The following is a 14730-nucleotide window of genomic DNA, read 5'->3' on the forward strand; positions in this document are numbered from 1 at the left end:
CAGGCAAAACTAATATCTGATAATCCTTTGATGGTGTAGTGTGAATCGCAATGAGCAGCTTGTAGTTCATGATGACATTCAGCATCTGGCCAAAGACAGTATAACTTCTTACTCCCAGACTTCAGCAGTTATGTTTTCATTCAAGTGAGAAGCCAATTTTATGCAAATTAGGTGCATTTTCCACCAGCTAAACTGAAGCAAGTAATTTGGCTTCAGACAAAGAACTAGCCTATGTCAAGAGAAATTGAGAAAAAAAAAAGTCTTTCAAGAATTTATTAGAGTTGGGCAGGTTGTTATTGTTATTCAGTGCTGGTCTTATTTCATACTTTAATCTGAATATGAGAGCAAAGAAATTCACTTTGCAATATTCTAATACACCAACTAATGGTATTATAACAACAACAACAACAACAGGCACCTTATACCTTTCTCGTAGATCTTAGTGGACAGATATTACAACATACTTATTTATTCAACAAATGCATTTCTGTCACTATGTATTTCTTTGTTGGCAAAAAACGTATCCACCTCAAGTGAGCGTAAAAAAAACCTTTTTGCAATACTTAAAATTATTTGCTGTCAACATTCAGATTTTCTAATTCGATACATTATAATTTGCATAGAAACACTTGGATGGAACCCCCACTACAGACTTTTTAAGGGAAAAGACAATGACTGACCCACTTGGTCATTTTATGAATTTTTGATCTTTGAGCAGAGACAGATGAGTGTTTGGGTTGATGGGTTTGTCTGCTCTGCCACTGAGAAATAAATAAGAAATACAAGCAGCCTCTGTTGTTGCTACAGCTCAGCCCGAAGACACGTTTTGACACTACTTCCATGTTCTTGCAATCATTCTACCGTAGATTGTTCCTGCCACATTGCTGGCATTTTGGGTATGCAAGTCAAGAGCCTGAAGTCAGCTCAGCCAATCAGAAATAATTTAACACTAGCCTGTAGTCAACTCCACCAATCAGAGATCACATAGGACACATTTTTATGCTGCTCACAATGCACAGCTGTGAGCGTCGCTAGTAACGGAGATACATCATTCTTGTTGCCGTGTAACTACCTAGATTGTGGTTAGCTAGAAGTAAAAAAGTTGTTGAAAATAAAAATGGACGAGAGAACGCTAGTGATACTTCTGTTTGCGCTTGAAGCCCATTCCATATTGAGGATGCAGATAAAGTTAAAGAGTAACTAAACCCCAAAACCCAAATCTGTGTAAAGCCTTACATCTAAATATAAAAAGCATATTAGTGAAATCTGCTATTGGCTGATCTTTGGTGCTAGGTGATGTCACCTTCTATAGAGTAGCCACACATGATCTCGAGAAAATTGGCAATTTTGATTTCTCAAAATTAATGTGGTATTGATTTATTGATGTTAACCCCTTGCACCCTGAGTTTCCCCTTAAATTTCCTCTTAAGTAGCTTCAAAGTAAGAAAAAACATTTTTTCCATACTATATGACAATGTCTAGGGCTGAACAATTAATCAAAATTTTATCAAAATCACAATATGGCCTACTGCAATTTTCAAATCGCAGGAGGCACAGTATTTGTTGAAGGCGAAATGTGTCAAAATACCATTTTAAATGAAATATTGTGATGCTGCAGAGATGTCCTGGCCTACACATCATATTCTACAGACTTAAGAAAACATCTTTGTTTGGTACAGATCCCCGCAAAAATCACACCATAATCATTTTAATACGTTTTTCAATGAAAATGAGAATAATGATGTCAAAATGATCACTCCCTCTAATATCGCAAATCATATTGCAATTGCAATATCAGTCAAAATAATCGCAATTAGATATTTTTTCAAAATCGTTCAGCCCTAACAATGTCACATACATTCTTCATTGAAGCTATAGCATGCTAATATTGGAAAAACTCTAGATGTTTGTGCACCATTTTATACACATTTCCCTGTAATTCAGCATGACTTATCTGGTATCTTTGGAAACCTTGGGATCTTGACGAGAACTTAAAATAAAGTTCTGTGGGTTTGAACAAAGCTTGGTTGTGAAACGTGTTTGTAATGATGTAGGCTTGGGCCGATATTGAATATTATCAAATATCGCAATATTTCCCACGATATTGAATATAACAAAAACATATATATATATATATATAAAAAACAAAAAAAACGTTCCCCACCCCTCCTGGCCATGGCACCGTGTGTTGCTTAGATCACAGTTGTTCAAGCTTTTGAACTTATAGACCTATAATCTACTAGTGTTTTAATAGTAAACAAAAAACAAAAATAATCATACTTTTTCACAATGTTTTTTCTGGAAATAGCAGGAATGAGCAAATTATACCAACTGACCATTGTTTCCTCTGATGCTTGAATAACAAGATCAAATTTCTAGGCTGTTAATAATAATAATAATAATTATTATTATTATTATTATTATAGGCTAGAAATTTGATGTAATTTGGAAGAAATAACATAAAATACCACCCCCCACCCCCCGAAAAAAAAAACCCCAGGAAAGATAATATTGTATATCGCAATATTTTGGCGGGACAGTATCACAATATAAAATTTTGAATATTGCCCAAGCCTATAATGGTGGTGTGGGACCAGCAGGGTAATGATACACATAGCAATGTAAAATGTGCTGTTGTGTTACTCACTGATCTGAGCCACCTTGACCGTCACAGGGTTGGACATCTTCTCAGCTGCCATGTACCATTTCCCTCCTCCTCCTCCTCCTCCTCCTCTTTCGATGAAGGCCCGGACGCGGCAGGAGTACGCCCCGCCGTCCTCCCCGCCGACCCCCCTCACCGCCAGCCTGAACTCCCCGGCCCCCGTGCGCTCCAGCCCCGCCTCCCCGCCCCCCGCTTTCGCCCCGCTCGAGGACGCGTTGGCGAGCACCACCCCGCCGCGGTCCACGGCGATGACCTCGCGGCCGTCGGCCAGCCAGGCCACCTCCACGGCGAGGGAGGGCAGGTTGTCGGCGGCGACGGAGCAGAGGAGGGTCAGCGTGTCCCCGGGGGAGAGGAGCGAGGAAGAGGGGGAGGAAGGGGAGGCCGTGACACTGAGGGACTGCGCTAAAGGAGGAGAGAGAGAGAGAGAGAGAGAGAGTCAGTCAGTAAAATCTTTATAATAACACAGAGTCTTTTCCAAAGTCTTTGTTGGAACCTTAAACAAAAAACAACTAAATGTCAGTTTTGCTACTCTCTATCGTAGGGCTGGGCGATAATTCAATATTATCGTTTATTGTCTTTTCATATCTTGATGATATGAAGACATTTTAATATCGTGACACACATTTCTGCTGTCTAAATTGATGACGACACGCAGATTTTACTTAAAAACTCTGATATAATGAGGTATGGTAGGAATATTATTTGAACATTTCAGTTTTGTTTGACACCACACCTAACATCACCATTCGGTTCAATGAGATGAACATTCATTTGATTATTTAATGTGATTTTGCATACATGAACCATATCGTGATATATATTGATATCGAGAAAGATCCTTATAATTATCATGATATTGATTTCACCCCTATCGCCCAGCCCTACTCTATCGCTGATTGATAGAACAATATTGATTCAACCTATAGCCAGTTCATGAAAACCTTTACATTTGCTGTTCTGTTGAAGTCCGACATACTTAAATCTCTCTGGTCATAATGTCCAGTGAAAATAATTCCCTCTAAGCACAATTATTGGAACATAGTGCTCCTTGTTTTACTGAGACTGAGTTACAGCAACAGGTTGAGTTCTACTCCCAGTCTGTCTCCAGACCTGCTCCCAGTCTGTCTCCAGACCTGCTCCCGACGAGTAGCTTTGAGTCTCTTTCAGTAAAGTAATAATAAATATTGCACTACGTGAGTTGATTTAAGTGACATGAGGCACAACTGGGGAGGATTTACTAAACTGTTTTGAATGTAGCGTAATGTATTAACCAATCAAGGGCGATGTGTGTGTGTCAGGTGAAGGTAAGATGCCTTTGCAGTTTATTTTCATGACTTTTTGCTGGGCTGTGCTTTTTACATATTTATATGTTCATATGTTTTTCTTGGTTGTAGGTTGCGTATTTAGCAACTGGCAATGTGTGATCATGGTTAACGGGACATGTAGTTTTTTGCATTTGGCATTGCGTAATGGTGACAGCATATGGCTATTTGGCAACAAAATACATGTCAGAAATGAAGTAAAGTGCAACAAATTTTCATAGTAGATGATCCTATTTTTCTATTTTGCATGGTAACGTTTTGTGTGTGTGTTTGAGAGAGATCACGTTATGCACGTGAGTCTATTGACGGGACTTATTTTATTTGGAATATAATGTATAAGCAAAAGTAGCCTACTTTTCAATAAAAAATATTATAAATCTACATGCCTTGATGATGTCATTCTTTATATTGCCTACCTTTAAGCTCAATAAACACAGATAATATTTGACCGGAATTTCTCCCGTTTGTCCGGGATATTGAAATCTTCCAGGACACGTGGACCGGCACCAATTTTTGGTGCCGGTCCACGGAAACCCTGATATCATTAGGTCTCACGCAAATCTCCACATGGCACACGTTAGTTTCAGGATTGGGTACAGGGTCTGAAATCGCTTAGTGCAGGTTTAATAGTGCTTCAAAACATTTAATAACTAATCTGTGCTTTTGCAGAACACTGGACAAAATTACCAGATATCTGCTCTGGATAGTGCAAAAAAAAAAAAAAAAGCCAAAATCAAATGGGTAAAATGACAGAAAAACAGGGGAAGACAGTAGAGAGTAACAAAAACTTAAACTATTGTTGAATAATTAGCCTATAGTTGCAACACTGATGGCACAGTAACCGCATTCGTAACTGGGAGCTGCCACCATACTGGTGAATAATACAGACGCAGCAGCACACTGGGGCCTGAATATACAGGTCACCCTACCCGCCAAAGGAGGTGGAAGAGAAAAACGGGTGAATAAGAATGAAAAAAAATGAGTGAAAAGAGGAGGATCAAAAAAAACTAATAAAAACTAGATTAAAAACCAAGGGATGCAAAGAAATCACAAGTAAGCCTGAAGGGTTTCTACTAAGAACGGAATAGATATATGACTTATTTAAAAGACAATATTAAAAAAAAAAAAAAAAACATCTGTAAATGTCAGAGCTGGTGAGGAATTTGCAGCTCAAGTGTGTGTTTCCCAAAGCATTCTTTCACCAGAGCAAGCTGTATAATGTTTGATGCAAGTACAGTCGAGTAAAACGTATTCCCAGTCTCTCCTGGGTTTCTGCAAACTGGTGGCTGGGTCATGGATTTCAAACTATGGTCTCCAGTAACAACCTAGATAGTAATATGTGGGGAAGAGTCCCTGTATGGTGTCTGGAAGTGGACAAAAGAGACAAAGCCCACTCTGTTTGACTTTTCTCATCCTCTTTACTCTAGCCTGTAAGTCAATATGAACTGACTGGGACACAATGGAGCTAGAGACTGGGACTGTGTGTGTGTGTGTGTGTGTGTGTGTAGGTGTGTAGACGTGTGTGTGTGTGTGTGTGACTCATCTCTGGTTTCATTATAAACCACAGAGTGTTTTCCAGCACTTAAGAGGATATGGTAACCCAGAAAGATAGAAGATATGGTGGCCACAGCAACCACCAGGAATGAATGTGTATGTGTGTGTGTGTGTGTGTGTGTGTGTGTGTGTGTGTGTGTGTGTGTGTGTGTGTGTGTGTGTGTGTGTGTGTGTGTGTGTAGGGGCCTCTCTAAGGGGAAAAAGACAGAAAGACAGTCAGAGCGAGGGTCAAGAGCCTCCTGGGATAGAGCAAAGCGAAGGAAAGAAAAAAAAAGAGTGCAACAGAAGAGAAGCTGCCATTAAAATAAAGACCGGGACACAACAGAGTGGGTCGTCTCCCACGTCCCTCCCTCCCTCTATCCCTTCTTCTCTTCATCCCTTATTGTTTTCTTCCAACTTCACTCCATAGCTAACCCAGTAGCACAGAAATCAAGGAATATACAGTAACTTGCTTTATCAAAAAACAAGAGTGAGACGATCCTCTATTGCTCCTGGTATGGAAATTATCTTTAATACTACTACTTTGACTGCTACCACTACTGCCAATACTACTGATACCAGTGCTACTACTGCTAGTGCTGCTACTACTATTACTACTACTGCTACTACTGCTAATACTGCTACTACTACTACTGCTACTACTACTCCTAGTGCTGCTACTACTACTGCTAATACTGCTACTACCACTGCTGCTGCTACTAGCCTACTATTGATACTACTGCCACTGCTAATACTACTGATACTACTAATACTACTACTACTGCTACTACTATTACTGCCAATACTGCTACTGCTACTACTACTACTACTATTACTAGGCCTACTACTACTAATACTATTACTACACCTAATGCTACTGCTAATGTGCTTCTATGCAGGGGTTAAAGTGGGCCGGCGTTCCGGCACCTTCGATTAATAAGTAAATAAATCTGATTGGCAGTTTCATACATAATAATGTCAAGCGAGTTCACAGGGCTGCCAACTCTCACGCATTGACCGTGAGACTCACGCAATTGACATTTATCACACGCTCTCATGCCACAAGTCCATTTTCTCACGCAGTGAAAAACAAATTCATAAACGTTGCGGCGCGAAGACAGAGCAGCACCGTGCAGCAGAGAGTTATTCAGACCATCTGAATAGCGAGAAATATACACAGATCTATTATATTGTAATTTATTCCCATGCATGCTGCTCAGAGTAATCTCAGTCAGCGGCTCTTCTGCGTCTCTCCCTCTCCTCTTGTGCCGTGCGCACGCAGGCAGGAGTGAGAGTGAGTTGCTATGGTTACGGGGACGCTCTGTGTCTGTCGCTGTGAAACTTTCTCGCGATTCCCAATAATAGGTTTTTAGGTTAGTATGCCTATGCAAAATCATGAATGTACCTCAATGCTGAAATATAGTAATATAATTTAAAATTTTTGGTTAATAGTATACAGGGTTGCTGTTTCTTGACTTAATCCAAGAGGTTAGGTGGTGTAGAAATGCAGGAAATTTGTTTTAAAGAGTAACTAAACCCCAAAACCACTTTTTTCAGCTGAAAACTGCTGTATTTGGGTATATAGTAGTGTTGTTGATGGATTCAGGTCCAAATTCTAACCCTAACCCTCTACTGGTTGAAACCCGGCTATTACAATTGAAATTTGCTATTGGCTGTTGCTATTGGCTATTTTTTTCTGACCCCTCCACCAATTATTATGTAACCCCCCCCCCCCGCCGGAAACAGGGTTCCCCCACCTGCCAAATCCCACTTTAACCCCTGCTTCTATGTTCCTTCTTTCTTATCCTTACCTGTAAGAGTAACAGTAACAGCTCCCATCTCTCTTCTCTTCTCCACGATATTCTTCCATTTCCCTCCATCTTCATGAGTCCATTCCCTTCCTATGCAAACGTACGTCCCTTCATCAGCCCGCGTCGCCCTGGAAACCACCAGTCCAAACACTCCATTTTCCCCGGGGACCAATCGGACGCCTCCGTCGGCATATCGCCGGGCGAACTTCGGCCCGGCGACCACGCCTCCCTGAGGGCCAAATGTTAAGATTTCCTCCAATGGCGAGGCTCCATTCCTTAGCGACCAGGTGACGGACAGGTAAGTGGGGTGGGTGAGCTGCCGGGTGACATTGCAGGAGAGCGTGATGTCACTTCCTTCTGGGACAACGGGGGGTGGGGTCTGGGGGGAAACTCTGAGGGTGTCGGCGATTACTGAAAAAAAGAGAGAGAGAATCATTTTTATAATACAATTTATTATAACACACTTTTCATTTAAAGTTAATCTGAAACGGTTACAGGAAACATAATTAAAAGTGGGTAAAACACAGAAAAACAGAAAAAAAAACTGAAATGCAAAACAAAGAAGTAGCTATTTAACAATTCACAGTAAATGCCTTCCTGTAAAGAGTTAAACACACACACCCACAATAGAATCAGTCCAATTCAAAAAGTCATATTTAAAGTTTATGAGACACAGACTCTATTAATCTATTTCTGATGACTGACTTGAAAATGTCAATGTCAAAATGTCAGAGAGAAAGAGAGACAGACACAGAGAGAGAGAGAAAGAGAGAGAATACATACACCTGTGCAGACAGAGAGAGAGCGCGCTGCTAGCGACTGAAATAATCAAATGTCAACTCATTTTTCTATTTCCTCTGTTTCTCTTATCTTCCATCCGCTATTCATCACCAAGAGTCATTTCTGAAGACACAAGCACACACACACACACACATACACACACACACACACACACACAGACACAAAACTATACTTAGGGAGACATTCCACTGTCTTATATTAACTTCATCTTAACCTAACCCCAGTTCAAAATACAGGTTAAATAAGGTTCAACCTTCAACCCTTAAACAGAATCATTCTTATGGAGGATTTCCCTCATTTCAACCTCAACACCTGACACTTCACTGTGTGTGTGTGTGTGTGTGTGTGTGTGTGTTTCTGAGAAAGAAAGAAAGAAAGAAAGAAAGAGAAACAAACAAAAAGGAAGATAGAGAAAAAAAGAGGAAAAATCCTTGTGAAGAACAAGATGTCCTCATAAGGACGAGTACAAGAACACACAGACACACACACACAGTTGAAGTTTTGATAATCCCATCAAACAACCATAAACCCAATTTACAAAGAGGCAAAATACAGACAGGAGACAAAGAAGAGAGAGAAGGAGAGGATGAGTATAGAAAGATAGGGTGTTAAGTCTGGATTATGTTGGCTCTCTCTCTGTCCTTGAAGGGGGTCCTGAGTGACTTAAACATCTGGAGAACTGGAGATCTGATGTCTTCTATTATTTAACATCTTCTTGCCAAGTGCCTTGCTAAAAGGCTAAAGAAGCAGATTGAGTCCTGCACTGTTGGACAATGTTGGACACACGATGGATATTTCTGGACAATGTAACCAGGATTTTGGTACCATCTCCCCAGATCAGGAGAAGGCCTTTGGTACGGTGGGCCATGCCTACCTTTTCAACATGCTTTATCAACAAAAAATTAAAATGTACGCCGAAATCAATTCAAATCTACACTAATATGATCCTTGGATATGGTGGAGAGATGAGCGGAGCTGGAAGTCCAAATTAAAGGCTACAGCAACTGGATTGAAGGGAACATACATGATGTTGAAAGTAAGACCTGCTAACACCAGTACGATTCACCTATCCATAATGTTAGCTAATGTTAGCAGTCAGCTACTTCATTTTATATGTATCCCTAACCCAACTAAAGTTAATTGTGTGAGTTATCTAGTTTTAACAGTAACAACCTGGCAGTTTTAACCAAATAAAGTCACCTAATGTGAGCAGTAGTTAGCAGACATACCCAACATAAACATTGTCAAATAAGCGCCACTAGGGGTATGAAGCATAATGTTAGCATAGAGACTGACCATTAATGACAATACTTAAGGATAATGCTGGCAACCTAGGTGGTGTAGACATAAATATAACGTAAACAACATGAAGTAGCCAACATTAGCTAAAGTTAGCTAACACTGGCTTACAATATGGATCAACACAATCACTGTTCTATCAATCCAGTTGCTGTTCTCTTTGATTCGTACCCTCTCCAGAGCCGCTCATGTCTCCACCATATTCAAGGATAACTTTGGTGTACAGCATACTTTTTTTTTTCCGAAGACCTGAGTATGAAGTAAATCAAATGTGGCCGCGGTGTGAATAAAGTGAATTGCAAATTTGTTTTTGTTTCAACAGGCAGAGTTTGGTTTAAAGTCAAGGTCAGGGTTTGGGTCCTATATCTCGCATAGCCACACCAGCTGACTCAAACGATGGAGGTCGGGAGAAATTGAAACACAATAGTTGGTTAGAAAATGGTGGAGACACTGTGGGCTGTCATCATTCGAACCAGTCAAATTTCTCTAGGGCAGAACATGGCAGTAGTGCTCACTTGTTTACTGTCATAGGAACAAAGGAAGTTGCTACAGTTAGCTAGCGAACCAAAACTGACATGATACCGGCGTGAGCCATACAATAGTCCAGTGGTTCTCAACGTGGGGTCCAGGGACCACTAGGGGTCCTTGAGGGGGTTCCAGGGGGTCCCCAGCAAATTGATCAATTGTTAAACTTCAGCATTATGTCATTTACAAGAAATTAAGACAATTAAAGAATGTAGAAGAATGATTATTTTGATCATAGTTTGACTATTGTCTCTACAATACAGATAGTCACAAATTTATATAAACATCGAACAAAAAGTTCGGAAATTTGTGTTTGGTAGATTATTTCTCTGTTGTAACAATGCTTCTTGGCAATACATTTTATACCGTTGGAAAGCCTGTTTATTTCCCTTTTAAATGGTGCCCCATTTGTAAGGAACATGCATTTGTGGGATGAGCAGCACAGCTGAGTATGTGGGTTGTGCTCATGAAAAATTTGCCAAATCTTCTCTGCCAATGCCAAACAGCTTATTCTGCTGTTGCTATTGACTCTTGTTTTGAGCTTCCGGTACCCCCAGGTGCTGACAATCAGGTACCTGATTGGCACCCGATTGGCAGCACCTGTGAGCATGGGCCCTGCTACAGTGGTCAATTGGTGTCTGCTCCAAGAATCGGCATGCCACGTTTGTCTGATCTCGATAAGGCCTGTGCGATAGGGCGACTTCAAGCTGGTGTTCCACAAAAGCAAGTTGCAGCATTATTTGGAGTCTCAATCAAGTCTCAATTTGGAGTCGCAATCTCAATGCAGAGAGATATCGAGATGAGATTCTGCAACCAGTGGCAATCCCATATCTCCACAGTCTGGGACCGAACTCCATCCTCCAAGATGACAACGCTCGCCCCCACAGAGCGGGGTTTATCAGAGACTACCTCCAGAATTTGGGAGTAGAGAGAATGGAATGGCCTGCCAACAGTCCTGACCTCAACACTTATGGGATCAGCTCGGGCGTGCTGTTCGTGCTAGAGTGACCGACACAACCACGTTGGCTGACTTGCGACAAATCCTGGTTGAGGAGTGGAATGCCATCCCACAGCAGTGTGTGACCAGGCTGGTGACCAGCATGAGGAGGAGGTGCCGGGCTGTTGTGGCTGTGTATGGTTCTTCCACACGCTACTGAGGCTCCTGACTGTTTGTTAAATGAATAAATTGTAAAATTGCCAATATGTCTTGTTTCTTCCTTGTTACTGATAGACTTCAATCATCCAATCCACCAAACAACACCAAACAAGAGTCAATAGCAACAGCAGAATAAGCTGTTTGGCATTGGCAGAGAAGATTTGGCAAATTTTACATGAGCGCAACCCACATACTCAGCTGTGCTGCTCATCCCACAAATGCATGTTCCTTACAAATGAGGCACCATTTAAAAAGGGAAATAAACAGGCTTTCCAACGGTATAAAATGTATTGCCAAGAAGCATTGTTACAACAGAGAAATAATCTAACAAACACAAATTTCCAAACTTTTTGTTCGATGTTTATATTAAATATATTCTCAGATTTGGGTCCGAGAGCCAAAATCGTATTAAATGGGGGTCCGTGGCCCTAACGTGGACTAAATTAGGGGTCCTTAATATGAAAAAGGTTGAGAATCACAGTCTATTCTGGCTTCTAAATGATAATTAATGCCTTGAATAATCCCTGGTGTGGACAGTTACTTTGCTGATAGTTGTATCACTACAATAACAATACAATAACTTGAATGTACTCGGCGAAGTAGCTAGTGTTGTAGCTAAGCTAACGGTCTAACGGGCAGAAAAACAAAGCAGAAGTGCCATTTCCAGGGGCTTGTGTAAGAATCCCATTTCAAACTCTGAGCCAGTCAGTGCTGCCTTTGCCTCAGCAAGGTCCCGTTATCCACGTTTTACAACAAGAAGTATTCCAGACTTCCGTCATTTGAGCTGGATTTTTCATTAAGAAATTATACTGTTACATTTCTGAATGTTTGGGAGCTGCAGCATGCAATATGTAAGGTACGAGAAGAAAGTCATGACTGGTTTGATTGTACCCAGTAGGGAGGCTTTGTGAGTGTGTTTGCGTTGTGTGAGTGTGTGTGTGTGTGGGTGTGGGTGTGTGTGGGGATTTTAGTTCCTCTGGTTTGTTGCGTGATGTTTTTAAAGAACATTAAATGTCAACATCTCTCCCTCTCTCTCTCTCTCTCTCTCTATGTCTCTCCATCACCATCTGCCAATAAAACCAGATTTGCCGCTTTCACTAACCTGTTAAACGAGTGGCTCGCACCTGTTTAACTCAGTGTGTGTGTGTGTGTGTGTGTGTGTGGAATGACAACCACTGCCTGTCAATCAAAATCAAGCCTTGCTGTCTGAGGCTTTATAAAATATTGTTTTGGTATGTTATGACATGCGGCTGAAAGGCACAAGTGTGTTTCTGAGAAAGAAAGTGAAAGAAAGAAAGAAAAAAAGAAAGAAAGAAAGAAAGAATGAAAGACGTCTGGTTCTGGTGTGTGTATGTGTTCATTTATCTCTGCTTCAAAAGGAAAGTGACCTTGATAAGAATACACACACTCCTACTTTCAAAACACACACACACACATACACAAAGAGAGAGAGAAAGAAAAAGTCTGATTCTGGTGTGTGTGTGTGTGTGTGTGCATATCAGACACACCCAGAGGAGTGTTTATGAGGCCTAATGACTCACATGCTCAGGTGACACACACACACTTTCAGTCTCTTTCTCACACACAGGCAATCCCTTTCCTTCTCTCTGTACTCGTTTTGCTCAGATAATGAAATAGTTCCTGGTCGGTTTCAACGCTCAACTTCCTGGAACTATTTTTGTTAAACGTGCCTTTAAAAAGTGAACCGTTTTACAGCTTTACCTTTCGGTTTGTTTCCTTTCAGTAACTGTGTGAGAAGAAATGAGTGAAGATAGGAAGGGTTAATTAATCATAAAACTGAGTGGCATGGTTAGTGTGGCGTGAGTGTTTTCTTACTGATAAACGTGAATTACCGGCTCAGTTTTGCCGCCATCGCCACCCTGTTTGATCTTTAACACCAGTGGTTCTCAACGTGGGGTCCGGGGACCACCAGGGGTCCTTGAGGGGGTTCCATGGGGTCCCCAGCAAACTGATGAATTGTTAAACTTCATCATTATTTCATTTACAAGAAGTAGAGAATGTAGAAGAATGACTATTTTGATCATAGTTTCACTGTTATCTCTCTACCTACAATACAGATAGTCATGGAATTCTGGACAAAATCTTATCTAACAATAAAAATATTCTCAGATATTCTGAGAAATCTTATCAAATGGGGGTCCGTGGCCCAAATGTGGACTAAATTAGGGGTCCTTGATATGAAAAAGGTTGAGAATCATTGGTTTACACAATTCGTAAGCGACTCGTAAGCGCATACCATGCCACCTGCTCTCGCCAGACGGTAGTTTTGAAATAAATGTTATATGTGATATGTGTTTCAGTATAAAAGTCAACATGTTAAAGGAATAGTTCACCCAAAAATTTAAATTCAGTCATTATCTACTCATTTTCATGCCAGTACAAACTTGGGTGAGTGTTTCTTCTTCATACAACTTACCTGGAGTTCTCCAGGCTCGCTGCTGGAGGAGCTTTCTTCCAAACAATTGCAGTGAATGGGGAGCAGGACGTTTGGCTTCAAAAAGGGCAATAAATGTCCATAAAATTACTCCATAAAGCTTGTGTAGTATAATCCAAGTCTTCTGACGCCTGACGATCGCTCTGTGAGTCGAAAAAAAACCGAAATGTGATCCATTATTTCATGAAATCGACCGGCATTGCATCTACTTCCGCATTACCAAACCTGAGATGCATCTGGTGAGGTTGGGTAATGCGGGAAGTATTGCAGACTCGAATTTCATGAAATAATGGATCAAATGTAGTTTTTCTCCACTCACAGAGCGATCATCAGGCGTCAGAAGAATTGGATTATACTACACGAGCTTTATGGAGTAATTTTATGGACATCCGTTGCCCTTTTTGAAGCCAAACGTCCTGCTCCCCATTCACTGCAATTGTTTGGAAGAAGCTCCTCCAGCAGCGAGCCTGGAGAACTCCAGGTATGAAGAAAAAACACTCACCCGAGTTTGTACTGGCATGAGAATGAGTAGATAATGACCGAATTTTAATTTTTGGGTGAACTATTCCTTTAAGTGACTAAATTCAAATTACAGACCTGCAGACTTTGCACACAACAATGTGGTTACAATTGAGTTTTATGAATACGTTTCTGAGTATACAGGTGACATACTGACTTTGGTTGCGTGTTGTAATTTATAAGACCCATTTCTAATCTCTTCACAAACAAAGTAAACCAACAGTAAGCCTTTGGATAAAAGGCTGAAGCAAACGGTGACTTTTACTTTCATACTAGCACACACAGTATGTTGTAACATTTCTCAAATGGTGAACAATTTCTTTCTGGAAGGAAGGAAATTGGTGAACAGATGAATGCAATAAGTGGGAAGCAGCAGATGGCTAGGAATGAGGAGTAGCCGTGCTTCATGGGAATTACATGTATGCCGCATTCACGTCCTGTGGGACATACAGTAGAACTTCATTGAGCTTCTTATAAGAAAAGACTGTTCACTTCAGCTTTCAGATGGTATATACTACTAGAAGTTACTGTTCACTCAGCTTTCAGATGGTAAATACTACTAGAAGATACTGTTCACTCAGCTTTCAGATGGTAAATATTCTTAGAAGATACTGTTCACTCAGCTTTCAGATGGTAAATACTACTAT

At 40.8% G+C, this 14730-nt stretch overlaps 1 protein-coding gene across 1 annotated transcript in view; it reads right to left on the reverse strand.

Annotated features, from left to right (window-relative positions):
• ptgfrnb (prostaglandin F2 receptor inhibitor b) overlaps positions 1 to 14730 on the reverse strand; it is an 80113-nt gene that overhangs the window by 48864 nt on the left and 16519 nt on the right. Inside the window, exons 4-5 of the mRNA XM_071515114.1 lie at positions 7329 to 7739; positions 2648 to 3064 (exon numbers count right to left, since the gene is read on the reverse strand). Of these exons, the coding sequence (XP_071371215.1) occupies positions 2648 to 3064; positions 7329 to 7739 (828 nt within the window). The remainder of the gene's footprint in view (positions 1 to 2647; positions 3065 to 7328; positions 7740 to 14730) is intronic.

This window comes from Centroberyx affinis, unplaced genomic scaffold (genome assembly GCF_046629955.1).
Source record: "Centroberyx affinis isolate AG114_WGS23_722 - 3 ecotype Tasmania unplaced genomic scaffold, CSIRO-AGI_Caff_v1 ptg000309l_1, whole genome shotgun sequence".
In the NCBI taxonomy this organism is placed as follows: domain Eukaryota; kingdom Metazoa; phylum Chordata; class Actinopteri; order Beryciformes; family Berycidae; genus Centroberyx; species Centroberyx affinis.